Source organism: Grampus griseus (genome assembly GCF_964374135.1).
Source record: "Grampus griseus genome assembly, chromosome: 20".
Classification (NCBI taxonomy): domain Eukaryota; kingdom Metazoa; phylum Chordata; class Mammalia; order Artiodactyla; family Delphinidae; genus Grampus; species Grampus griseus.
This window is the reverse complement of record NC_139014.1, coordinates 13,456,541-13,483,631: the sequence shown is the minus strand read 5'-3', so window position 1 is coordinate 13,483,631 and position 27,091 is coordinate 13,456,541. Positions and strand designations below refer to the sequence as shown.

Sequence of the window (27,091 nt, the reverse complement as noted above, 5' to 3'; positions counted from 1 at the left end):
AAGCCCACGGCTACCCTTTTTGATGCTGCCTTTTCCGAAAAGTCCTCTAAGGCATCCTGGCACTCAAGAGAAATCTACTGAAGTGCCTGTCTCTTGCTCTTCAGTGTGGCAGAGCTTTGGCCCTTCAGGCCTCTGTTCACTTGCCAAACTTCTCACCAGTTTTGAGCCTCTTATTTGAACAACCTTTTGAAATTCCCTTAGTGTCGGTGGCAAGGATGCCAGGAGCGTGGTGGAGTGCTAGTTGGGGGAGACCAGCAGTTCTTAACCTTTGGGGTGTCTGTACTCCCCTTAAGAATCTGAGAAAAGTTCTCCAGAAAAAAAACAACCAGAAAGATTTGTTTAATGATCTGGGGACTTAATCACAGGAGACTCTCCCTCCCTCTGTCTCTCAATAGACAACCACAGATATGTGTTCAGGAGGCGTGACAATATGGCTGCCTGTGAGCAGCGTCCTCGGGGTATGTGATAAGAGAAAGCAAATGATGATCTTTCCAAAGAGTCTCTTCCAGAGGTCTGCATTTGAGCAAACCCAGGAAGATGCAAAGATGCATTTGCTTTTCAGAAGACGTGGATCTGGGAAAATTGTGCAAAAAAAAAAAAAAAAAAAAGCACTCCCATAGCCTACAGAACCCTGTCTTTTGAAATGTGGTCAGAAACAGCTAACAACATTAATAACAATCACTGTCTTTGCCCATTCAGTCCAATGTAACTTTTCACTTCAAATTTGATACCTTCTGCTAAGAGGAGGGAAGGGATTGGTGGAACAATGACAGAAAGGCACCCAAATGCAATCTAGGTTACACTGAGAACAAATTCAATGTGACTTAGGAAAAGGCCAAGGAGAAGGGCATTTCATTAGGCAATCAGATATGACCCAAGTCACATTTGTTTCTTTTTATAGTTTGTTTCTTTTTATAGTCAAGGACACTAGCCTCCGATGACTGATTCTGGGAATGTCAAGGATTCATGTGGACAAAATGATAGCACTGGGGATATGGGAAGGGTCCTCCATCCATCATGGGATGAAACAAACCTTGTTTCTTTCCATTTACTGAAAATATACAGAACTTGTTTAATTCTTCCCAAAGCATTTTTAAAAAAGCCAGAACAATAGTCTCAGTTAGAAATAAGGTGGTACCAATGCCTTTGTCCTTGAATTCTTACAGAGTCCTTATGTTTTTGGTGAGGGGGTGTTTCCAATAGTCTCTAAATCAAAGGACTGCTTTCACTTGATATGATGCTTCACACGGCACTGATCTTGAAGTTTGGGATAAATCAGGATGGGTTTGAAGCCCATCCGACAGAGAATTATGGAGCCCTGCATTATCAAGTATGTAAGCATCAAACATGCTGAGGTCCTACTTAGTCAATAACTAAGTGTTGTGGTTATTTTAGACCAAGCTTCTATCACTACATTCTTCTTCATTATGTCCCATGGACAGTGCTGTTTCCAATACAGGAAGCAATAGCCCTGCCTTTGTTGTTGTCTTTCTAGGTAGCAGTTGAAGCCAGATGGACTGAAAGCCCAAGCCAACATGTTATGAAGTTGTTCTATGAGTCATTTTGGGGAAGTTGACTTACCATACCACTCATCAACCCATGCAAAAGCCTGTCTATGTCCAATCAGAAGAATATCTCGGACCACCTAAAAAAGCAAAAGAAGGATGTTTGACAGAATACGAGGTTTGATTAAAACTATCTGGAAAAGGGATGGTTCCCAATTCTTGGAATCCTGGCAATTACAAATTTCTCCATCCCTCTGGCCATATGTGATGACAATTAGGGGCTGACATACTTACTCTCAGCCCTTTCCATGGTGTCCATACACTTGCTGTAAATTAATCTCTTTATCTTATTTGAAAGTTGGGCTGGAGGTTGTTCACACTAATGACAACGACTTGGCAGTCACACAGCAGTGACTGGAATGAATCTCTAGGACTGATCACCTTAAGATTTTTCTCTTCATTTATTTTTACCTAAAACAGGTTCTACTTTTCTTTTGCGGAAGGGTACGTCTCAGTGGTGCCAGGAGGTCATAAATGTTGGAAATCAAGAACATTTGTCCGGGAAGCAAGTCACTTCTAAGCCAAAAGCACTTAAAACTCTCTCTTTTCTAATGAAGTATCCTAAATATTGCTAAATTTTTTTAAAAAATAATTGAAGGTGTGGGATTCAAGAGAAGTAAATATCTTTCTAGGCTTGATTTTCATGTAATAAAAGCGGGGGGGGGAGCAGTTTAGTCAACTATTCTTGAAAGAGATGAAATAAGAGACCTGAACCAGAGTAGAACGTAATGGGAATAATGAACTTAACTGGAGACAAAAGGAATGAAATTGTTTCTTATGGTGACATATAACGGCAATAGAAGACTAAGAAAAATAATTCTAGAGGGTTTGTGTGTTATACACCATTTATGTGCTTTTATTTCATGGTATTCTTTTTCTCTCTTCTGTAAATATGCCTTTTTACATTTCTTAGATACTCAACGCTCTCCCTCCAACATTCCTTTCTTCCTGCCAAACAAATCTAGCAATTGTCAAAAACCTCTTGCAGAAGGTTCAAGCATGTTTCAATAAATGAAGGATTTTAATTCAGTGAATTTGCAGGAACAAGGGAAGCTTTCATAATGAAGTGTTTATTACTCCAGGCCTCTGGATATCTAGTGAGGCTTTTGTAATTCGGAAGGAGGAAACATGTAATGAAAATAAGAAACAACATGAAGCCATACACACTTGAGTGCTGAGTGTGTCAAATTCATGGAAATCAAAAGAACTGCATTGAGGCATCAGTAAATACACCCTATTGCATTAAGCACAACACAGCTGTCTACTGGAAACAAGAATTCAATAATGTGCTAATGGCTCCCTTTCGAACATTTTTCCCCCTTAACTGTGAATAGATTCTTCAAACACAAAGGTGTTCAGAGAAAGGCATCCCTGGCACTTAAAACCCATGCAAATGCTAGCCTCAGATACTCATTAGTGGCTCATGTGCCACAGCAGGTGTGTTTTGGGGGTGTTGATAACACTTCATTATATTTGGAAATGGGCAATGGGAATGCCTATTACTAGAGCGTAATTCTTGCAAGTATTTTAAAGAAATGGATTCTCAAAACTAGAAAAGAAACGCAGTGGGCCCTGTGGCAATCTAAATATGCTTTGTGAGAAGAGGAGATAATAAAACATACTATGGTAGTGGCCCTGATAAGAGGAGATCATTTGGGGTTTATAAAAAAAGGTGGGATGTTGTAGGAAGTCAAGAATATATAGCTGGAGCTCGACCCAGAGCTGAGGCTGGAAAATATTTACTCTGAGAGCCCGGACTGTCTTCCTGCTTAATACCTGGGACACAGCAGGGAAACAAGAGGTCCCAGAACTTGATTTCTCTGTGTGCCACTTGGCTCCCACCCCGGGCTGGGCAGAATGGATTCTGGAGCTCAGCAGATCAGTACACTTCTCTGCTTCAAATTTGCTCCAGGGTCTGCTATTATCAGGAGCCCAAGTTCAATCTCTTTCTTGGACCCAAATTCAAGATTTACACATTTTATTGTCAACTGCCCCCCCCCCCAAGATCAGTAGATAAATCCATCTAAGTAACAAAAAGCTCAGTGCATTAAGGTTAAATTCCAGTGCCCCCAAAAGAATTTCAGAAAGCTATTCTTTATCAGTTTTTAAGTGGAAAAATAAACAGATATCCAGCCTATCTGGAATGTAGAGACAACTTGGATAGTATTTATTTTCATGAAAATAGGAGTTACAAAGGGCAATGCTCAACATTGTATTTCCCATTAATTTCCATAAGGATAAGAGTTATGTTAGAAGCCCCTAACAAACTTAAATCATCACCCCAAATGGGTTCCTGCTACAACATTAACATGTTTAGTCAAAGTAGGCATACAACTGAAATCTGTGTTTTGAGGTTGTTAATAATTCTTTGGTAGCAGAATTATTAAAAGGGCAGAAATGCTGGGGTACACCATCTAATGGGACCACTGGGATTTCCTGTTCTGTCTCTTGGGGCAACTTCTACCTCAGGTGTCTACATTTGCAGGATCTTTTGAGTGAGATCTGTCCTTGGGGGGACTCTGCACATACAGATAAACCCTGTGCTTCTGTCTGAACCTGAGTACCCAAGGACCAAGTACAAGTACCTCTCTCTGGAACTAGATTAGCCTGATGCCAAAGAGAGAAGTATATTTTGAAAGCCCAACTTCCTGAACATACTCACCCAATAGACATGGAGGTCACAGAATGTGAGATAAAGTGTAAGATATCTATTAGTGGAAGAAAATTAAACAGTAGACAAAATGCATTTTCATGAAAACCGGGTTTTCTAGATGCAGGTACCTCGTGTTGGCTCAGCGCTTATACATCTGTTGGGCATTGGGCACTCCAGCTCACAACAAAGACAATTACTTTGTCCATAGCCCAGGAACTGCTGTCCATTTACTTACCTTGTGTACAAATTGTTCCACTCTGGTCTGAAGCCCCCAGACCTCGAACTTCACGGTCACCAGCTTGTAGGAACACATGATGGGCTGATGACTATCTCTCCAGCCTTCCCTTAACTGGCCTCGTCCTGTCTTCTCTGACTTGAAGTGTTTAGGATCCTGGAGAAAAAAAAAAAAAAATCAAAGAAATGATAACTTAAAAGTTCAACCATCTTTTTACACGAAATAAGTGAATAAGGGAAGCCAAGCGAAAGAAACCAGTCAGCCAAAGACACAGTGTCTAATTCCATGTATGTAAAATACCTAGAATAGGCAAATGTACGGAAAACGTAGATAAGTGGCCTAAGGCCGGGGGAGGGAGATAGTATGGGGATCACTGCTATGGGAACGAAGTTATTTTTGAGGTGATGAAAATGCCCTAAAATTAGATTTAAGGTGATGGCTCACAACTCTGTAAATATGCTAAAAACCAATGAGCTGAACGCTTTAAATGGATGAACTTTATGGTATATAAATTAGATGCCAATAAAGCTATGAAAATACATAAATGAAATATAAAAAATGCTATCTACTACCTCAGTAGGGTTTTTCAGGGTGTGCACTGGCTCTGGGTTTGCTGATATTCTTTTTTTTTTTGGCCATATCACGCTGCTTGCGGGATCCTACTTTCTCGACCAGGGATTGAACCCGTGCCCTCGGCAGTGAAATTGCAGAGTCCTAACCACTGGACCGCCAGGGAGTTTCCCTGCTGATATTCTTACATAAAGTAATACTATAATAATCATTATCCTGGGGCTTCCCTGGTGGCGCAGTGGTTGAGAATCCGCCTGCTGATGCAGGGGACACGGGTTCGGGCCCTGGTCTGGGAAGACCCCACGTGCCACGGAGCAACTAAGCCCATGCGCCACAACTACTGAGCCTGTGCTCTAGAGCCCGTGAGCCACAACTACTGAGCCCGCATGCCACAACTACTGAAGCCCACGTGCCTAGAGCCCGTGCTCCGCAACAAGAGAAGCCACTACAATGAGAAGCCCACTCACTGCAATGAAGAGTAGCCCCATTCGCCGCAACTAGAGAAAGCCCACGCGCAGCAACAAAGATCCAATGCAGCCAAAAAAAAAAAAAAAATCATTGTCCTAACTGTGTTTACTGAATGCACCCTGTGGGCAGGCACAGAACCAGGTATTACATTATGCTTCCCCTCAACCAGATTTCTTTGCCCTGGGGGTTGTGCGAGGGCACCAGGTGCATGTGTGGTCTGAAAGGTATGGCCTGTGTGTGATTGCAGGGCACTTCCCTCCACTCAGAGAATGGACTCAATTCTACTTGGATGATCTCTGTTCCCTGACTTTCCTCCAGGGTCCTTCCTTACTTGTATCAGTGGCAGGAAGATGGTGGGTCTGGGGGTAGACAGGGACCAGAGTGGGACACATATATAATTAATGGAATACAGAATTGACAAAAGGGTTTCTGGAAGGGAGTAAGGAAAGAAGGATGCATAATAACTACCCCAAGGAAATAAGTACTTCTGGGGAGGGAGGGACTTGAGTGTGGGCAGCATTTTTGAATCTTTAGTACCAACTTTGCCAAGCTATATTTTTATCACCTGGACCAACCCAGAAACTGCTACTGAAATTATGTGCATAGGCCTAGAAAGATTATGATAATAACATGATATATGAGAAAGGCATAAGCACAGAGTTTGGCCCATAGCAAGTGCCCAACTGATGTTGGCCATTATTGTACTTCCCAAGGCAGTCAGTGAAGCCTCTGATGCTCAGCCCTACAGTCCAGGGCAGAGATAGCAATGCCTTTCCAAAGCACCCTGGAATTGCTGGTAAAAGATGTGATGTTTAAGACCATGGGACTAATTCCTGCCTGACCTGTATTCCTACACCACAAAATGTGCAGTGGTTAAGAATCCACCTGCCAATGCAGGGGACACAGGTTTGAGCCCTGGTCCGGGAAGACCCCACATGCTGCGGAGCAACTAGGCCCGTGCGCCACAACTACTGAGGCTGCGCTCTTGAGTCTGCGAGCCACAACTACTGAAGCCCACGTGGCACAACTACTGAAGCCTGCACGCCTAGAGCCTGTGCTCCATAATGAGAGAAGCCACCGCAATGAGAAGCCCGCACACTGCAGCAAAGAGTAGCCCCTGCTCGCCACAACTAGAGAAAGCCCACGTGCAGCAACGAAGACCCAACAGAGACAAAAAAATTAAAAAAAAAGAACAAAGACAGAAGGCCAGTAAATGAAGAGATATATCACCAGGGAGACTATGGGAGATAATCTCCAAAGATGGCCCCCATCAATTCCCTCCCTCACTATGCCTGTAAGAGGTGGAGGCTACTTCCCCTCCCCTTGAATCTAGACTGGTCTGTGACTTGCTTTGACCAAAAGAATGTGGCAGAAGAGACACTGTGTCAGTTCAGGTCTTTAAGAGAAGCTGAAAATGGGAAGTCTGCCACAATGTAAAAAATCTAGCTTGATCACGCTGAGACCACCATGCTGTGAGGAAGCCCAAGCCTGCCATGTGGAGGGCCATGTGGAGAGATGCTCGCTCATTCCATCTGAGAAGCCAGCACATGAGCGAAAGAGCCGTCTTTGATGTTTCAGTCCAAGCATATACCACGAGGAACAGAAGATCCTGCCCAGCTAAGCCTAATCGAGATGGCAGAATTGTGAGAACTAATACATTGTTGTTTTAAGCCACTAAATTCTTGGATGCATTGTTACTCAGCAAGAGATAACAAAACAGGAGCATCAAATGGATGCCAAAACAGATGCAATAACTGGATCTCCAAAGATGAAGAGAAGGAATGCTGCTTGCTTTTTTCCCAGAGCTCACCGAGAGTTCATACAATTAGCTACACCCTTGAAAACTATACACAAGGAAATGTACGGCTGCCAAGCAGTTCCGGAAACTTAAAATACAAGAGCTGGAGTTAAACAGGGGAAGCTGGTTTCTTTTCCCACCTGCCCTTTGACTTTCCCGCAAGAGGCAAGTGACGAGTATGATTATCAGCACATGGACAACTATCTTGAGGCTCAAAAGACACGACCTCCAGGCTGTGGCCGACCAGAATACACACAGGCAAACCCTCGTGAACCTGAGTGGAGGTTATCCTACTCTGGTTAGCAACTGGGTAAATAAAGGACAGTTGCAGTGCCAGCGAGCAGTTGAAAGCGAGAGGGCAAAGTTCCTGGCAACCCAGACATTTAAGAGACAAAGGACCCAGTCAACAAAGGAAGTGTGGCCGTGGCCTGAGCTGCTTTCACTTGTCTCAGGTCCTGTGCACTGGGCCTGAGAGAAGCCTGAAGATGGAGGCCCCTGGGTCAGCTGGCTGCACCCCACGCTCCCCTCCCCAATGTGAGTCCCTGATTCATGGACTAGCCTCGGCTTGTTCCTTCAGCCAGCCACTGTGGATCTTGACGTGATACCTATCCTAGAATCTTCGTGTAGATTCCAGACATCTCAAGAATGATGTTAAGACTCTGTAATATTAAACGTGGAACACCGGCAGATTGCATTTCCAAAGCAATTAAGAGTTGTGGGGCCTCACAGCAAACTTCACTTCTGAATAAGACCTGAAAAGTACTGCCTGCAAAGTGAAAACTATGCAGACACTTAAATTCACATGTGGCTCCCGATCGAACCACAAAATTATAGAATGATATCAGGCATTCGTGAAACAGAGCTTTGGGAAAAGGCTAGATGGGTATGAGAAGTGTGCTGTATTTTCAAGATGCGGAAAGGGATTTTTAAACTGGAAGTGGTAATTTGACTTCATACCCTCGGTTTTATGGATAAGGATACTGAGGCCTGAGAAAATGAAATGTTTTGTCCCCAAACCATGGGCACTTGGTAACAGAGCTGGGATAAGAATCCCCGCCTCCCCTAATTCTAGCCCAATGTTCTTTCCAGTACATTTACTTTGAATATTAAACAGCGAAAGGGTGTTTTTGTTATAGCCAGATGCCAAAGAAGCAATTAACAATTGGGCTTTTTATGGCAACAGTGTGTTGATTTTTTGCGAGTCTGGTGTCATATCCACAGCTGCTGATTTCATCTAGTAAATCTCATCCATGGCCTATAATTAGGGATTCACTTTCAGAGAGCTGGAGGGAAGTACGGGAGAGGGATTTACCAAAGGACTCCTTTAATCAAAACTCAAGATCAGAAACGAACATCCAGCTGAATACCTTTGAATGACAATGAGCAAAATAAATAGATAAACTAATACAATTTAAAAAATCAAACCACTGGGTCTTATCTGAAGTATTCTGGTCACTACAAACTTTCTGCCTTTTCCCCTCCCCCTCTATTTCTCCTCCCCACCTTCCCCCCAAATACTCATTCTTCTGGAAATTATTATCTTCAACTCTCATTCTCTCACTTGAGTTTATGAACATAAATATCTAAATTGCCCCATTCATACAGCACTCGATCTTTCTTACAACTTTTTTTAAAATTTTTTAATTTTCTAGTTTGTATTTCTTTCTATAGCTGCTATAGTATTTTTTTATTTTTAATAAATTTATTTATTTATTTTTGGCTGCATTGGGTCTTTGTTGCTGCGTGCGGGCTTTCTCTAGTTGCGGTGAGCGGGGGCTACTCTTTGTTGCGGTGCGCAGTCTTCTCATTGCATTGGTTTCTCTTGTTGCAGAGCACGGGCTCTAGGCGCGTGGGCTTCAGTAGTTGTGGCACACAGGCTCAGTAGTTGTGGCTCGAGGGCTCTAGAGCGCAGGCTTCAGTAGTTGTGGCGCACGGGCTTAGTTGCTCCACAGGCATGTGGGATCTTCCCGGACCAGGGCTCGAACCCGTGTGCCCTGCATTGGCAGGCGGATTCTTAACCACTTGCGCCACCAGGGAAGCCCTGGCCTATTTTAAAAGGACATAAAATTTGACTTTAGTGTGACTGAGAGATTATGCATCTCCAAACTCTTGCTGGATCCCAACCCGGTGCAATCAGAAAACACAGTGAAAGTTCTCTGTAGTGGGTTGGTGACCCCCCCACACCAAAAGATATGTCCAAGTCTTCATCCCTAGTACCTATGAATGAGATCTTCTTTGGGAAAAAAGGTCTTTGCAGATGTAATGAAACTAAGGCTCTAGAGACGAGCTCATCCTAGATTAAGAGGGTGGGCCCTAAATCCAATAACAAGTGTCCTGATAAGGGACAGAAAAGAAGACACAGAAAGGAGGCCATGTGAAGTTGGAGGCAGAGGTTGGAGATATGCAGCCACAAACCACAGAACTCCTGGAGCCGCCAGAAGCCAGAAGAGGCAAGAAAGGATTCTTCCCTAGAGCCTCACCGTCACTAAGAACTTCTGTCCTCCAGAACTGTGAAAGAAACCTCTGGGGGTGAGGAGTACGGTTAAATCCCCAATGCTTCTGATCAAATCAGTCTTGGGTGGGGTCCATGCATCCAGGATTTCAAAAGCGCCCCAGGTGATCCAAACATACAGCCAAGGTTTAACCACTACCGTAAGGTGCAAATGTCATCTCTGTGCTCCACACGAGGAGCCTGAAGCTCAGAGGCGATTGCTGACTTACCCACAGTTCTCCAGGCCTCAAGCTCAGGTCAACCTGACTCCCAGACCTGGGCTCCCTGCTCCTAGACCATGTGGATTCTCATCTGAAATTCTGGCACAATCTGTCAGAAGGGGCTTCAGTCTCCTCATCTGCAGGATGGTGTTAATACTAATTCCCTTGTGGGACTGTTGCAAGGCTTAACTTGGATAATGTCGGTGAAGTCCCCAGCCCAACACCCAACAGGTGATGCATGATATACAGGAGATATCCCAGGGCTTTAAGAAGCACATGATACTGAAACATCCTTAAGAGATTTCAATTTCCTCAAATCTCAGCTCCTCAGAAGAAAGGCAGCAGGAATATCTTAAGTGCTGCAGGATTATCTTTACTTTATTGTTATCCTGTGGTTGAGTGTATAGAAAAATAAGTGCCAAAAAATATGGCTGCCCACCATAATGCTGGTGTTCTTGTGTCAGTGAGAGGCAGGGTGGGCATTTCCATTTTCTGGAAGCTGTCACCTGTCAGTGTCCATTAAGTATGGTGGTGGAAGAAATCCCAAGAAAAGGGTTTTTGCTTATTGGACTCTCATGACTAGGTTCTGGGCCAAGGACAAATGATAGTCTCCAATCTTAGAATCAATTCCTTTCCCTCTTTCTCTTATGTTTCAGGAACACTGTTCCAAGTTGACAAAGCAGAGAGCAAAGCAGATTGCCCTACTGTAGGCTGATCCCTTAAAGGAAGGGATTTTACTGATTTCACCAAGGTTCTGGAACCACATAGGGGCACACAAAGGAGCTGGTCCATCCAAGCTGGGAGCTTCCCTGGCAGGTGGACACACTGGGCAGCTATCTCCCCATGTCAGGATGGGCCAGCCTTGAAACCAGATAACTTCGAGCATCTCAGGCGTTATATAAAAGCCTTCCTCCTGAAGAGTTGAGAACGACACAGAGATAAATGCAATCCTTTCCTTCCAGTAATCATCCAAGCTAGGGTGGAGCTTGTTTCCCTAACGGGGAGCCTAGCTGTATAAGTCTGCTAGAGCTATCATAACAAAGTACCACCCACTTAACAGCCACTTTGTGGTAAGCCACCCACAAACTGGGTGGCTTAACAGAAATTTATTGTCTCACGGTTCTGGAGGCTAGAAGTCTCAGATCAAGGTGTCAGTAGAGCAGGTCCCTTCTGGGGCTTGTAAAGGAGAATCTGTTCCATGCCTCTTTGCTAATTCTGGTGGTTTGGTTTGCTGGGAATTCTGGTGTTCCTTGACTTGTAGATGTACACCCCGGTCACATGGCGTCCTCCCCGTGTGTCTTCACGTCGTCTTCCTTCTGTGCATGTCTGTCTCTGTCTCTAAATTTCCCCCTTTCATAAGGACACAGTCATATTGGATTAGAGAGCACTGAACCTCATTTTCATTTGATTACCTCCGTAAAGACCATATTTCCAAGTAAGGTCACACTCTCAGGTACTGGGGGTCAGGACGTCAACATATCTTTTTGTGGGGAACCAGGCCAACCTCTAACACCAAGTCAGAGAGGTTTTCACAAGGGAAGTCTTCTAGATTACCCTGTAACTCTTCCACAGCTTGTTCACCTACTCGGTCAATGCTCTTGCCTTGAGGGCTCTGCCCAGCAGCTGGCTAGCTGGGAACGCACCAGGCTGCAAGTTCCTCCAGCTGGGGGGCTTCTAAATTCACCCCCAGTGAGAGCTCTGGCTCTGGATCCTATCGGTGCTCCCCAGGCTTGGCAGATGGCAACTTGGACCCTTGTCATTAAAGCCCATCTTTACGGAGGGAGCCGCACTGGTGCCAGGGCTTCTCCCCGGGGCCAGATGGACCTCGCTGGTCACACTTCCTTCCGCGCGGGCGCATCTTCTTTAGAAGGCTTCCTCTTTCCTCTCCCCGGGGTCAGTCACACCTTCAAATTTCATCCATCTCGCACTTGGACAAAGCAGAACAAAGGTGATGCTAAGGGCTTTGATTAGTGCAGCCCATGTGAAACTGTGTCCCTGGGTTTGTCAGGATCAGTCTCACACCTGGGAGGTGCCAGGAGAAACCCGCAGGAGATCTCAACCTGGCTGGAGCGCAGCTTGCATCTCAGAGGCAATATTATTAGCCAACGTTCACTGAGATATAAAGTCTCCGTGATTAATTACGCTTTCAATTTGAACCACAAAGGACTATAGCCAACAGGGGCGTGCCCTGTTAACTGAAATTAGAAGTCTTTGATAAATGTTAAATGAAAAGGGGCTAAGCAGTAACTGGCTAGGAATTACTATATTATGTAACCATAATGCTCAGCCCTCAAATAGAGATGAACTAACCAATCTGAAAAATATCAGATTTTTTCCTGCATTCAGGAACTTTTCCTGATGACTCCAAGGTGGTATTATTCTCATTCCCCTTCAATGAATGGCCGTTTCAACCAGCTAAAATTTAGCCGCAAATTTGGACCAACATTTCTTAAACCTGAATCCTAAAAGGGATATGCATAAAAATTAAAGTGCTTTCAAAGAAGCTAGTCCCAACAGACCACATATTAAAGGATCCCATTCATATGAAGCGTCTAGAACAGGGAAATCTACAGAGATAGGAAGATTAGTGATTGCCTAGGGCTGGGGTGGGATTGAGGATAAAAGAATAGGGGGTGTGATAGCTAAAGCATACAGGGTCTCTGGGACTTCCCTGGTGGCGCAGAGGTTAAGAATCCGCCTGCCAATGCAGGGGACACGGGTTTGAGCCCTGGTCCGGGAAGATCCCACATGCCTGTGGAGCAACTAAGCCAGTGCGCCAAAACTACTGAGCCTGTGCTCCAGAGCCCATGAGCCACAACTACTGAGCCCGCTCACTTAGTGCCCGTGATCCGTAACAAGAGAAGCCACTGCAATGAGAAGCCCACGCACCACAACCCTGCTCTCAGCAACTAGAGAAAGCCCGCGCGCAGCAACGGAGACCCAACACAGCCAAAAATAAATAAATAAAAAAAAATAAAATTCATACAGGGTTTCTTTACTGGGTTGATGAACATGTTTTAAATTTGACTGTGGTGATGGTTACCCACATCTGTGAAAGTACTAAAATCCACTGAATTCTACACTTTAAGTGGGTGAACTGTATGGTATGTGAGGTAGGTCTCATAAAGGTGTTAAAAAAAAAAAAAGCCAACAGCACTAAGGAGCTTTCATCACAGTGCACTTGAGAACTGGCCAAAAACTTTACTTAAAATGTCACCTGCTATGCATCAGCTTAAAAAAAAAAAAAAAAAAAATCCCAAATGCAAATTGTAGCCAGAAGCAGCCAATTCTTGCTTTGTTAGCAGTTAATACCTGAAGTGCTATTTTTAAAGCATTTGCTCTTGGCACTAGCGTGTACTGCAAACACGGAGTGATCTGTTAGTCCTCTGCAAAGCAACTCTTAAAGGAGCTTGACTCAGAAGGTGTGTGTGACATGTAGAAAGGCAGAGAGAAAGGTGGCTGGGCAGGGGGAGTGTTTTGGTGGGTGTTCTGAGCCCTTCTCGGTTCTAATTCAGGGCCGGGAGAACTCAAAACTCTCTACCTGAAGAAGAGGAAGATTAAAATGGAAAATTTGAGTACAAACCACAAAACCATTGACTAGTCAGCAGCCTCTAGCCCTGAGGGTGACCACTGGTGATGCCTTTTAGGGGGGGGCGGGGAGGAGACGAAGGCAAAAGAGAACCCTGAGAGAGGTGGTCAGGAGAAAGTGGAGGATGGAAGGAGGGGGAAGTCGCCACACTAGCTAATGTTCATTAAATGCTTGCTGGGTACCAGAGCCCGGGTCAAGCACTTCAGATATGCTCTCTCATTTAATCTTTGTGGTATAAGAAATATACGTGAGGTGACTTAGGGTGCAGCCCTTAGATAGCCTCACGATGGGGCTGGTTCCCAGAAAGATCAAGGGCTTAGACCGCTGACCTCTGGGGAAGGGAGAAGAGGGAGGCTGGCGATTGAAATATACAAATTCTTGACAGTGAGATCTGGAGAGCTTCCAGGTTGGTGAACACATCACTGTGCTGGGGCGGGGGGGGGGGGTGGTGGTGGGGTGGTGGTGGTGCAGTGGGCATGCCTGGAGAGGACGTGCAACCTTGTACCTCCCTCCCTCATCCTTTGCCCTGTGCATCGTTTCCTTTTGGCTGTTCCTGAATTGCACTCTTTCTAAAAAACTAGTAAATGTTCGTTTGTTAAACATAAGTCAAGTGGTTTCCTGATTTCTGTGAGCCTTCCCAGCAAATTCTCGAACGTGAGGTTGACTTTGTGGGAAGGAGTTAATACTAGTTAATACTGGTTAATGTGGTGGCCCTGGACTTGTGACTGGCATCTGAAGTGGGAGTGGTCTTGTGGGACTGAGTCCTTGAACTTGTGCTATGTGATGCTAAAGCCAGGTAGTGTCAGAACTGAAGTGAATTGTTGACACCGGGTTGGTATCAGAGAATTGGAGAATTTGTGGGTTTCAGGGCAAACACCCTGGAATTCTCCTGACTCCAAACCTCTAAAGTAGTACATTATCTTCATTTCGTATAATGTCCAAAGGAACGTCCCCATCCTGTTCCCAGACTCACTCTCCACAGCTCCATCTGAGCCCTTGCCATGGGCTCCTTCCACAAGCCTCCTCCTTCAGAAACCTCCAGATGGGCAGCAGGCATCAATCAATCTCTATGTTCCCCTACGAACTCCTGGGGCCACTTTGCAGCCTCGCCCCAGTCTCCCTGGATGGCGGAGCTGCGTGTGGACCTGCAGGTTCCCAGCTCAGCAAATAGTCAGCCTTTTTTTTTTCTTTTGCAGATGCTCCAGTTTCTGTAATTAATTCTCTTGGAATTCTCCCGTCACATGGCTTTGGGGTTAGGCAATAAGTGTACCCCCAATGATTCTGAGAACTCCCCTCCCCCATCTTCAAATACAGACTAGGAATGGAGGGGAGATGGATGATGGGTGCCATGGCGAAAGGGCCAGCTGGGCCGTCTGGGCCAGCCCTGGGGAGTCCCTGGCCTCAGTGATGAGCAGCTGCCCAGGGAATGTGGCGTTGTAACTCCTCTTTGTCCCCAGCTTTGGGTCTGGTTCCCAATTTCAGAGCAACAGAGGCGGCTCCCTAATATCCTGTTACATGAAGCTACTCTGTTCCTTTTGGCACAGATATGACTATATTTTCAAGATCACCTCTAATCAAAACCAATAAAGTTATTCAAAGACCCACTGGAGAGAACCCCGCCTTATGTTGTGTGACAGTGAGAGGCTAGGCACCAGCATCCTAATAGCCAGGGAGCCAATCTCTTCCCAGAAAGGAGGGCGGTTAGGACCTGGCTCCGTTGGCAGACTCTGAGCTGGGACTTCGTGTTGTGGACTGTCCCTGCTCACTCTGATCTTAGCTGTGCTGTTTGGACACAGGCTATGAAGCATTAATAACCGTATCATATATCCATACTGAGGATATACAATTTTGCCCACAGATAGTGTAAGTTTCTGAAATCAAAAGCTGATAACAGGGGCTTCCCTGGTGGCGCAGTGGTTAAGAATCCACCTGCCAATGCAGGGGATATGGATTTGAGACCTGTTCCGGGAAGGTCCCACATGCTGCGCAGCAACTAAGCCTGTGCGCCACAACTACTGAGCCTGCGCTCTAGAGCCTGCGAGCCACAACTACGGAAGCCCATGTGCCACAACTACTGAAGCCTGCGCGCCTAGAGCCCATGCTCCGCAACAAGAGAAGCCACTGCAATGAGAAGCCCTTGCATCGCAAAGAAGAGTAGCTCCCCCCCCCTCGCGGCAACTAGAGAAAGCCCGTGTGCAGCAACGAAGACCCAATGCAGCCAATCCATCAATCAATCAATCAATTAAAAAAATTTTTTTTAAAAAGCTGATAACAGACTAAGAAATATTCTCGATGAGTTGCAACATGGCAACAGTGATCAGCACTGGATTAACTGTCCCTGAATCTAGTTTGCCCCTCATGTATGGTATTGTTTTGGGAAACTTGGACCTCCAACTTGTTGAACAGAAACTGGGACAGAGATAGTCAATAAGCCAATCACTCTGTATTTGAAGGCAATAAAGGATTTCCATTTTTAAAGCTGGAATAGATTTCAAACTGATCTTAGCTTTAGAACTCATTTTGTTTTCCCAGATATAATTATTATTTGGAATCCCAACATATAAAGAAGGTAAAAATGATGAGTGGATTCCTTGGACTGTTTCAATCTTCATCGTTTGACACAATATATGTCACTGTTTACTGGGCTCAGAAGCACCTCTGTGGGGCCCGAGGTTCTGTGGAGCAGAACTGAGTGGGGGACCAAAAAAGCTTTGCAATGAGACACGCGTGGGTTTGAATTTCTGCTCCAGCGACTACTACCTGTGTGAACCTAGGCAAGTTATTTAACTCCAAGACTGCTGAGGGGATGATAAAAATGAGAAAAGGAATGTTTCCTAAACTGGTGTCTGTGGGTGTATTCTTTGGGGGCTATGACTTTTATTTTTTCTTTAACGGGTTCCTGTATTACTCTGCTGTGGGATGGCCACGTTTTGTTTTTTCCAGACCAGGTTTGTTTTGGCCAACCCACTATTTTCTAGAATGTTCACAAGGAGGAAAACTTTCCTAAAAGATGGGGAGTCGACTTCCATCAGATCATTAAACCTAAGGAGGGTAACCAAGGGACTGGAAAGGCCCTTCCTCTTACTTACTTTGTCTTTCCCTAAGATCCTCCATTCATATGGTCAGTGAGACTCCGGGTTAATGAATTACATTTTAGGAGGAAACAAATTTCCTAGAGTGCTTTATAAAGACAGACAACAGTGTTTGTAACTTCAGCTTTGCCTGAAGGGGCCAGCTTGGTGGGGGAGGAGAAGCACAATCTTTGGGGTTTGAATCAAGGCTTCCTGAAACGTCAGCAAGCTACTTAGACTCTCTGAGCCTCAGTTTCCCTATCTATAAAATGGAAACAATATCTATTCTACTGAATGGTTAGCATTAAATGATATAACTGAATAAAATAACTTAGCAATGACCTTTCTTTTTCTCAAAAGTTAGTTCCTGTCCCTCTAAAGTCAGGTTTAGCAATTCTGTGAGAAATATGTTGAAACGTATAAGGCCCAAGTTAATGAGCTGATAATTCTATGTCTTTCTTTGGGTCCCTTAACAATTAAAAAAAAGATGAAGACAAGCCACTAAATAGCACCTATTCTTTCCTGGATATTTTTGGAGCAGAAGCTGAACAGTTGTACTTGGAGTCTGAAACAATGGAAGTGGAGGAGAGAATCACTAGGTCAGGTCTTATTTCTCAAGAGAAAAAAATATCACTTCCATCATCCCAGAGTCACAGCCCTAGATTCTTAGAGCTAGTTGGGAAAGGGCTTGGGCAAGATCTAGCCAGAGGATCTGACGGACACTGATTACGGTCTTCAATGAAAGAAAATAAATTTGGATGAGGGTCGATCCTAAGCCAGCCCCCAACTCAGCAGCAACTTAGGAGAAAACTGCACAAATGTATATTATAAAAATACTGTTGGTTGGCAAGGAAGGCATTGAGTATGACTCTACAGATGACAGATGACAGTATGACTCTACAGATGACAGATGGCATCAGATTCTCAACAGATGGAATGAAAATCAAAGGTATTGACCCCTCCCTCGGTAGGGGATTGGGCAGTCTTCCAGGCTTACATTGCTGTTTCCTTTCGCCTCTACAAAATTAAGTAACAATAAAATGGTTTTAGAATGTGAACACTGTAAACCGACCTTGCTTAGGCAGAGCTTCCCTACCTTGAATGGATAAACAGGTGTGACAAGGTCCGGGTCCCCTTTGCCCCTGGGTGAGCAGACTGGGCCTCCTGACCCTGGGGGGTGGTCCTCTGTGATCAGGAGCTCCCTGACATGCCAATCAAAACCGATCATTTTCTATGTGCATATCATGGCATGAAAAATGTTGGGAAGCTCTCCTCTGAGGTTTTCCCCCAAACGTGATGCATTCATACACAGATCCTTGGGTCCCACCTTACTGCATCTGGTTTGGTAGGTCCAGAGAGGGTCCCAGGCATCTGCACTTTTTTAAGCTCCTAAGGTGATTCTAATCTGATTTGGGAACTCTGCTCTAAGGGACAGGAAGTCCTGGTGTTTTAATAAGGCAAAAAATAGCAGGGGCTGATGTAGGTGGCAAGCTGTGGATTTAATGCCTGTTTTCTTGAACGTACAGATGGAGGTTCTCCATGAGATGGGACTGAAGAAGAGCTTGGTTATATCTGTTCACTTCTGGCTGAAAGCCTTTCCTTTGGATCCCGCTTCCTTCTTTTAAAGTCTTAACTATTATTCTTCTAAAATACACCTGGTAAAAGGCTTGTGGTAGACAGCTGATAAAATGCCCAAACTGCCTTGGGTAGCATCCTGGGACTCCAGTGCTACAGACTGCCCCAGGTTGGCACAACAAACAGTAAATGCAACCTCTAAGGTTTCTTAGGGGTGAAGTATAAGAGGCACATGCCAGTCTGAATTCAGGTTAAACAATAACAGAAGTAATACGAACACATTTTTTAAAAGGTCTCAGCAGTACAAATGGCTCCATTTTCTGAAGGATCTTGCAGTACCTGCAGCAAATTCTGTCATCTTGTGGACTGGAGTGATTGAAACCAACCCTGTGCTTCTCTTCTGCATTCATGCCAACAAGTAAAAAGCAATATGCAAACAAACTCCCAGAGCCCCACTCATGGCAGCCACTTTCCAAAGACACTTGGGGGACTTCCCTGGCTTTGCCTTCCAATGCAGGGGATGCAGGTTCGATCCCTGGTCGGGGAGCTAAGATCCCACATGTCTCGTGGCCAAAAAACCAAAACATAAAAAACAGAAGAAATATTGTAACAAATTCAATAAAGACTTAAAAAAAATGGTCCACATCAAAAAAAAAAAAAATCTTAAGAAACAAAGACACTTGGTTTCTACTGAGCAACCATCCCAGCGACACATCTGTAGATCTCAATGCCAGTGTCAAAGCAGGGAGAAGGGAACATTTATTAAATGCTAACTGTGTGCCAGTACTGTGCATTTTAATGCTTTGCCTTTCATCACATCATCTCATTGCATCTCATCTCATCTCTCCATATCCATCCACTCATTTGAACGGAGGAAGAGATTCAAGATGGTGAATCATCATTGGTGCTGATGAAGTGCAATGGCTCTGATCACCTGGGAGGCCTCCCAAAGCCTGAGCCCCTTAGTACATTAGGGTTGAGCTCCATCTACTCAAGGAAAGCATGGGCTGGGAATCCCCATCCGTGAGTTCTAGAGGTTATCTTTCGCACAGATCCCTCTTCAACAAGCCCAATTGTTTCTCCCTTCAATGGATGTTTTGCTTGGTTGAATCCTCCCTTTTGGGACATGGGGCCATTTCCCCAAAGGCTCTTTCTATTGACTCAATGACCCAGCACTACAATCAGCAACTCCACTCCTGGCAGAGACTTAGAATCTCTGGTTTTGATCTGATATTTAGGAATTCATTTGCCTCAGTTTTGTTTGATTCACATGGTTTGGCATTTCACTACCCAATCCAATTGGTAAGATTTGGAACTGCTATTCTGGGCACCGAGCTCTGGGGAACCTCATTCATGAAAATTATTGCAGCAGTTTAAGTTGGTTATTTTTCCCCTTGAAAAATTAAAAAAACAAAAATCCTTTCTCTAGGGTGGAGTTGGGCACTAACGTTTTCCTAGTACTCCCAATAAAAATTGGCTTTGCTCACACATTGCAGTAGCTCCACGTGATTAGGCCAAAAGAACAGTAGTGGTTTTAAACACCAGCACTAGGCGTGGTATTTCAGTAAGACTTGGGGACCCAGCTTTCTTTTACTTGGAAGAAATGAGAACTGAAAGAGAGTACCTATTTGTTATTGGTCTAAAAATGACGCAGCCAGGGTTGTTGAAGACTGGACTACTGTTTAGTGCCCTGTTATTTCCAAAAGTTTCTTTTCATTAACAAAGTTTTATTGCTGCCAATATGGCTGAAGGTGATTTGTTCACGAAAAGAGGTAGCAGAAGAAGGAGACAAGTAAGTTGATGAGTTACAGGGTTCTAAACCTCTTGGTGTCCAGCGGTCTGCCCTCACCACCGCCCCCCCTCGCCCCCCGAGAAAGTCAGTTTCTCTGGTGTGGTCACAAATTGAGACGCCTTGCAAGGTGGCTGGTGACCCTGCTTTGAAAGTTCTCAGCTACTTGCAGAATAAAAGCCAAATTCCTTGGCTTGACATTGGAGGCTCTTCTTTTCTGCCCCGGTTACTCACTGACCCTTGAACGTGCAGCGGAATTCCCTACCTTTTCACCGCCTTTGCTCTCACTCAGTACACTGCCTTTCCAATCTCACTTCTTCAAAATTCAGTGTGTTCCCACACAAGTGTGGATCAGAGAGTCATTTAATATAGCTTTGGAGTGGGGGGCAATTTGGCTATATCTAAAAAGATTTAAACCCACATGCCCACTGACACAACAATTTCACTTTTAGAACTTATTCTACAGAAATATTAAAACTATGCCAAAAAAATATATAGCATGAGGGTGTTGCCTGAAGTACTATAATAGCAAAAGAATGGAAACACTCTAAATGTCCACCAAATGGAGAATGGCATAATCATACACTGGCACATCATACAGTCATTACGAAGTCTGCTAGAGAGACGTGTACTGCCCCAGAAAGACGGCAAGCTTATATCGTTATTGAGAAAATGCATGTTGCAAAGTTGCATCGTGTGAGCTCATTTTTATAAAATAATGTCATGTATGCGTTATGTTTAATTATAAGCCCCATAAACACCAACTTTAACAACGCCTAACTTGGGACTTCCCTGGTGGTGCAGTGGTTAAGAATCCGCCTGCTGGGCTTCCCTGGTGGCACAGTGGTTGAAAGTCCGCCTGCCGATGCAGGGGACACGGGTTCGTGCCCTGGTCCGGGAAGATCTCACATGCCACAGAGCAACTAAACCCATGCGCCACAACTACTGAGCCCGCGAGCCACAACTACTGAGCCCGCGAGCCACAACTACTGAAGCCCACGCGCCTAGAGCCCATGCTCCTCAACAAAGAGAAGCCACCGCAATGAGAAGCCCATGCACCACAAAGAAAAGTAGCCCCCCACTCACCGCAACTAGAGAAAGCCCGTGTGCAGCAATGAAGACCCGATGCAGCCAAGAAAAAAAAAAGTTCTTCTTCCAATGGCTTTCCTTCTCATCTATTGCTCCGGCCACTTCCAGAGGCCACCACGTGCTTCCCTCTCTAATAGCACTGGCCTCATGGAGACCCTGTGAAGGGAGAGGCGCAGGGCCCTGCGATGCAGCAGCTACTGGAGACCCTTCCACTGACTATCTCCTTGCAGGCTTTCTGTGCCAGCTTTGGAGGCTATCACTGGGGAGCACTTTGGTGGTGGAGACTTCGCCCCACACCAGTGGGCGCAGACAGTTCTTATTATCCCAGAGGTGCCCAGCGCCGCCAAATTGGAACCCATCACCAAACAGCTGCGTTATTCTCAGAAAGAAGCAGATGGACGGAGGGAAAAGGGAAAAAAAATGACAATAACAGCACAACAACAAACTGAACTCCACAGTGGACCCCAGCAGGAGGCAGCTGTGTTAAATCTGGCCATTTGGAGATAACTGAAAAATTTTTTTTTTGGTAACTGAAAAATTTGACCACCCTCAACCATCAAGATATAGACCGACATGAAAATATTCTTAATTTGAGGGAACAGAGTGGTTTGGATGAAGCACTTTGTACTGAAGGGTACAGCTGAGTATGACAATATTTACTCATTTCATCTCTCTGTTCCCTTTCTGGGGCCTGTTGTACTTAGCAAACAGCATTTAATCTCTTACCCTTGACAGTTACTGGAAAAGTTAGATGTATCTCTTTGTTCGCTTCTCTCTCCCTTAAGAGAGAATTCAGCAGATATTTAGATCGGGTGTGACCAATGAACTGGCTTGTAAGGATTCCTTAGTTCAGGAAAACTCTATAATCCAGGGGGCCTGGAGGCTGAGTTCCAAAAGAGTCCCCTCGTCACCCAACTCAAAGGGAAAGCTCTAAATCAAATCCTGCCTAAAAACTTGCCTGGTACTCTCCTACCTTCAATCATACCACTTCAGGGGTACTTGCTTCTGAGACAGTCTCACATTCTCCTTCATTGCTACCCGAGTTCAAAACGTTGTAAATTTCCCCGATTTCTCCATTAGAATTATTATGCTTTATTTAACACTGGTAAAATGGAGACCTCTTTTACATCTTGCAAAATGAAGAGAAAGAGGAATTTCCTTTTTTTCTTAAAAAAAAAAGAAAGGATCCAGTTCAAAGGGTAGTGGAGACTAGACACGATTATGGCCTTTGTAGCCCCAGTGCCTAGCACAGAGCCTGGTACACAGTAAGCACTTAATAAATGCAAACGAAAGAAATTAATGAGTCTTGCTTCTAATAGGTTTTCCTGCATTTCCTGTCCTTGGATTGGCCTACAGCAGAGTTTCTCGACTTTGCCGCAGTTGGCATTTCGGGCTGGGTAATTCTCTGCTGTGGGGCTGTCCTGGGCATCGCAGGATGTTTATAGCAGCATTCCTGGTCTCTGCGTACTAGATGCCGTAGCAAACAACCCCTTGCCAGTGGTGACAATCGAAAATACCTCCAGACGTTGCCAGATGACCCCTGGGGAGCAAAACTGGCTTTAGTTGGAAACCACTGGTCTATAAACTCCCCTTTGCTTTATATAAATCAATGAAGATTTTCAAAAAACAAAGCACAACACATCCTCTACTTCTAAACTTCCTCTCCCAGAAAATGACATTTCTTTTTTCTTTTTCCCCCTTTCTACTCAAGGCTGAACATTTAGAAACTGCGTATGACTCCACATTCGTGTCTCTGGGGGGGAGCTGCGGGGACAGATCCCTGGAAGGCCACTAGAGATGCCACTTTTTCTGGTCCCTCTTGATCTTGTAATGGAAGCTGAACCTTAAAAACGACTGCAGTGAATCCAGGAGGAAGAGCACTGGACTTGGGCCAACACCAAAGGCCTCTGAGTTAGAGCTCCCTAAGCCTGACTTTTGGAGACTGTCCAGGCTGGACCAGTCCTGGAGGCTGGGTGTTGAGATTTGTTCCTGCATCGCAAATGGCCAACTCAGCTTTGCAGGTGTGGGCTCACTGCCCGTGTCTTCTGAGGGCATGCTACAACTGATCGGCCTGAGTTCCTCCTTCCTGGGTTGGGATTTTCACCTTGAAATTCTGGCAGAGCATCAGAGGGATGGGCACCTTGGCAGAAGAAAGAACGCACGTATCGACCACATAACAAGTACAACCTGCTCAGACACTGGCTTCTCTTCGTCTTTGCTGCTTGGGTGGTGCTGATGTGACTTGATGCAAAGAGCTTCATGATTCTAATGGGGGCAGGGCCTTGGTGGGGCCCTGTGGAGGTGCACCTGGAGGTGCTCTCTGGGCCCGAGAAATCACACTGTTTTCTTTTTTTTTAAACAATACAGTGCTGCCCTGTGGAGTCCTGCCACAGATAGGAGAGAAAAACTTGAGATTAAGAGGTTCTTGGGAGCTGCGGCTTAGGCCCCTGATGTGGCTGGGAAACAACGGCACCACAAAATGAGAATAAAGAGAGCGCTGGGCTGAGCTACCGGCCGATGCTGAGTCTCCGGAGTCCTTCTGAAACTCTGCTTAGTGGGGGCCCTTGTGCCACCAGGCAGAGGGCACCCAGCGGAAAACTTCCAGCTCTGGTCACCTTAGTGAGAGAGGCATTCTTGCCTCATGTGGCTCGGAGGTTTCCAGGGACAAATGGAAAAAGAAAAGAAATTACTTCAATCCCCTGCTTCGGCCTGGATGGAGGTGTGTGTGTGTGTGTGTGTGTGTGTGTGTGTGTGTGTGTGTGTGTGTGTGTGTGTGTGTGTGTGTGTGTGTGTGTGTGTGTGTGTGTGTGTGTGTGTGTGTGTGTGTGTGTGTGTGTGTGTGTGTGTGTGTGTGTGTGTGTGTGTGTGTGACGGGAGCTGAGTGGTGACCCAGATAACCCTGGTCTGAATGCATAAGCCTCAAAGTCTCAGAATAGACTGAGCCCACCAGCATTTCAGCTTTCTCTGCAGAAAATGCGTTCCTATTTACGACGCTGACATAGTCAACTTACAAAGATGGACTGGAAGAAAAAGCTCGTAAAGCTGTAGGCCTCAGATTAAAGGAAAAAAAAAATATATATATATATAAGGAACTCTGATTCACTACTGTTAGCTTAATGGCCACAAATGCATTTTCATTGATAGCGCTCGCTCCGAAATTGTCACTGCTAGAAGGAAAAAATAAAGCCCGTGGCTTTCACTCATTCATTCAACAACCGTTTTGTGAGTGGCTGCTATGTGCTGGTTCTGTCCTAGCTGCTGGGGAATGGTGATGAAGACGACAACCCTTGTCTTCGTGGAGCTCAGGGTATAACTGTGAGCTAGCACGAGCCAGCATGATCTAGAAGCCACAGACCAGAATCCTTGCTGCCAGTGGGTAGGGAGTGGGGTGCCCAGGAGAGTCCAAAGAGGAGAAGTCACATTTGTGCTGAACTCTAAAGAGTAATGACTAGAAGCTTCCAAATTGAGAGGAACAGAGGTGGGGAGGGCTGGAGGGGAGAAGGCAGAGGACCATGCTAAGGGGACCAGGCTTTTAAGCAGAAAATGACAAGGTCAGATTTCATTTTAGAAGGAAATTCTTGTGGCAGGGAGGAGGATGTTAATTATTTACAGTGTGCAGAGGAGAAATGTATTTGGAAGTGGTTTGCCTTCTGAATCGGTTGTTTGCCTTATTCTCTGTCCCTGGCTACTGACACACAACCTAAACAGCCTAGGACACTCACTTCTCTCCCTTCTGGTAGGCTCATACTGCAGTGTGGATTCTGGAAGTCCAATGATGGTGGGTTTAGGTCATAAGGGAGTCCCACGGAACATACTTTTCCTATTATTTTATTGCAGGCTCCCAAGTCTGCCTTTTCCTCTGTGGTCTAACTGCCAGGGCGAGTGAGAAAAAATTCTACCTGTAATGTAGGCTGGCGATCGTTTGGGAAGCAGGGCTTGACAGAGTGTGCAGGGCTGAGCCCTCTGGGGCCCCCTTCCTCCACATCCATTAAGTAAGACTCCAGGACAGGCAGGGGTGGCTCTGAGTGTGAGAGCTGAGTCCAGACCTCCATTCATCTCCAACGACCTTTACTTTCAGGGCAGGATTTCCCAGCCTTGGCATACACTGACATTTGAGGGTCCATCACTCTTGTTGCGGCGGGCTGTCCTGTTCATTATAGGATGTGGTTAGTGGCTGGTAGCACTCCCAAGTTGTGACAACCAAAAATGTCTCCAGGGACTTCCCTGGTGGTCCAGTGGTAAAGAATCCACCTTACAATGCCGGGGTCGATCCCTGGTCAGGGAACTAAGATCCTACATGCCGCGGGGCAACTAAGCCCGAGCGCCACAACTACTGAGCTCTACGCCTCAACTAGAGAGTCTGCATGCCACAAACTACAGAGCCCATGTGCTCTGGAACCCGTGCACCACAAGTACAGAGCTCTCACGCCCTGGAGCCTGTGCACCACAACTAGAGAGGAGCCCACACGCCACAACAAAAGATCCCGCGTGCCTCAATGAAGATCCCGCGTGCCACAACTAAGATCTGACACAGCCAAAAATAAATAAATAAATAAATAAAAATCTTAAAAAAAAATGTCTCCAGACATTGTAAGCATCCTTGTGGGGCAAGATCGCCCCCAGTGGAAAACCACTGCTCTTAGAGACAGTTTTCCATTCTCATCTTATTTGATCTCTCACCAGCATTAAGCATAACCAATCCCTCTCCTCTCTTGAAACTTGCATTCCTTGGTGCTCTCTCCTTGTTTTCCTTCTAATTCTCTGGCCAATTCTTTGTAGATCCCTGGGGCCTCCTCATCCTCTTCCTGATCTCCAAATATTGCTGTCCTAAATTTAATGCTCGGACCCGAACCCCTTTCCCATTATACTGTACGCTTGCTCACTCTCATCCATCCTCAGGACTTTAAATTCTTCTATTTCCCAAATACTCTCCAATTTGTCTCCAGCCCAGATCTCTCATTTAAGCTCCAGACCCACTTCTATTTGTTCTAGATGTCTCACTGTCATCACAAAATCCATCCATCTTTCTCCAAAATCCACTCCTCTTCTCACCCCCATCTATCTGTTGCCCAAGCTGTAAACCTTCAGGTCATCCTGACTCTTCCTCTTCTCTCACCTTCACACCCAGTCCACGACCAATCCCTGTCAAGTCTCTCTTTAAAATATACCTCCAAGCCATCTGCTCCCAGCCCTCCACTTCAAGTTGCCATATAACTTCAATAATCAACAAGGTAGACAACTCCGATGACCTCAGTGGTTTCCTGACTTCCACTCTGCTCCCGGCCGGTCCCTTCTCCATCCAGAGCAATCTTTTAAAAGCACAAATCGGATCATATGATGTCCCAGCTTTAATTTCTTCGAAGGCATCCTACTGCATGTAAGTAAAATCTAAGCGTCTTAACATGATCCCACCCTCTTTTCCAACCTCCCTTTGTGCCATTCTTCCTTCTGTTTCTGCTGCTGCAACCACACTGGCCTTCTTTTGTTTCCTTATAGGTAACACCTTGGGACTCCCATGCATGCTGTCACCTCCCCCTGGAGCACTGTCCCCCAGTTCTTTTCATCCTGCGGGTCCCAGCAGGCCATTTCTCCCTGAGCATCATTCCTGATCCCATCCTCTTAAATTCAGTTTCCCTATCGTGGTCTCTCCCTGCAAGCTTCCTTATGGCACCTGTGACTTTTACTCCATATGTGCTCATGTAGTTATTTCTTTGTTGTTTGGCTCCCCTGCTAGACACCCTCAGTGTCTCTTCTGTTCATTGCCACGTCCCCATCTAAATATTGTCTGTGACACTCAGTGAGTACTCAGTACATATTTACTGGATGAATGACTATTCCCCTCTCATTTCCTTGGTCAAACTGCATCTAGAAAAGAATATTTTATGACCCAGGAAAATGAATGACTGTGAAACATGAAAAAATGGTCCTTGAACATCTGTGTCAATGAGAAAAAGCTTTCCAGTGGTGGTTCTTGGGA

The 27,091-nt window shown here is 45.3% G+C and overlaps 1 protein-coding gene across 2 annotated transcripts in view; it reads right to left on the bottom strand.

Moving 5' to 3' along the window:
* PITPNC1 (phosphatidylinositol transfer protein cytoplasmic 1) overlaps positions 1-27,091 on the bottom strand; it is a 255,599-nt gene that overhangs the window by 16,372 nt on the left and 212,136 nt on the right. For both annotated transcript variants that reach the window (XM_082679165.1, XM_082679166.1), the window contains exons 7-8: positions 4,454-4,609; positions 1,582-1,645 (exon numbers count right to left, since the gene is read on the bottom strand). In XM_082679165.1, the coding sequence (XP_082535291.1) occupies positions 1,582-1,645; positions 4,454-4,609 (220 nt within the window). The remainder of the gene's footprint in view (positions 1-1,581; positions 1,646-4,453; positions 4,610-27,091) is intronic.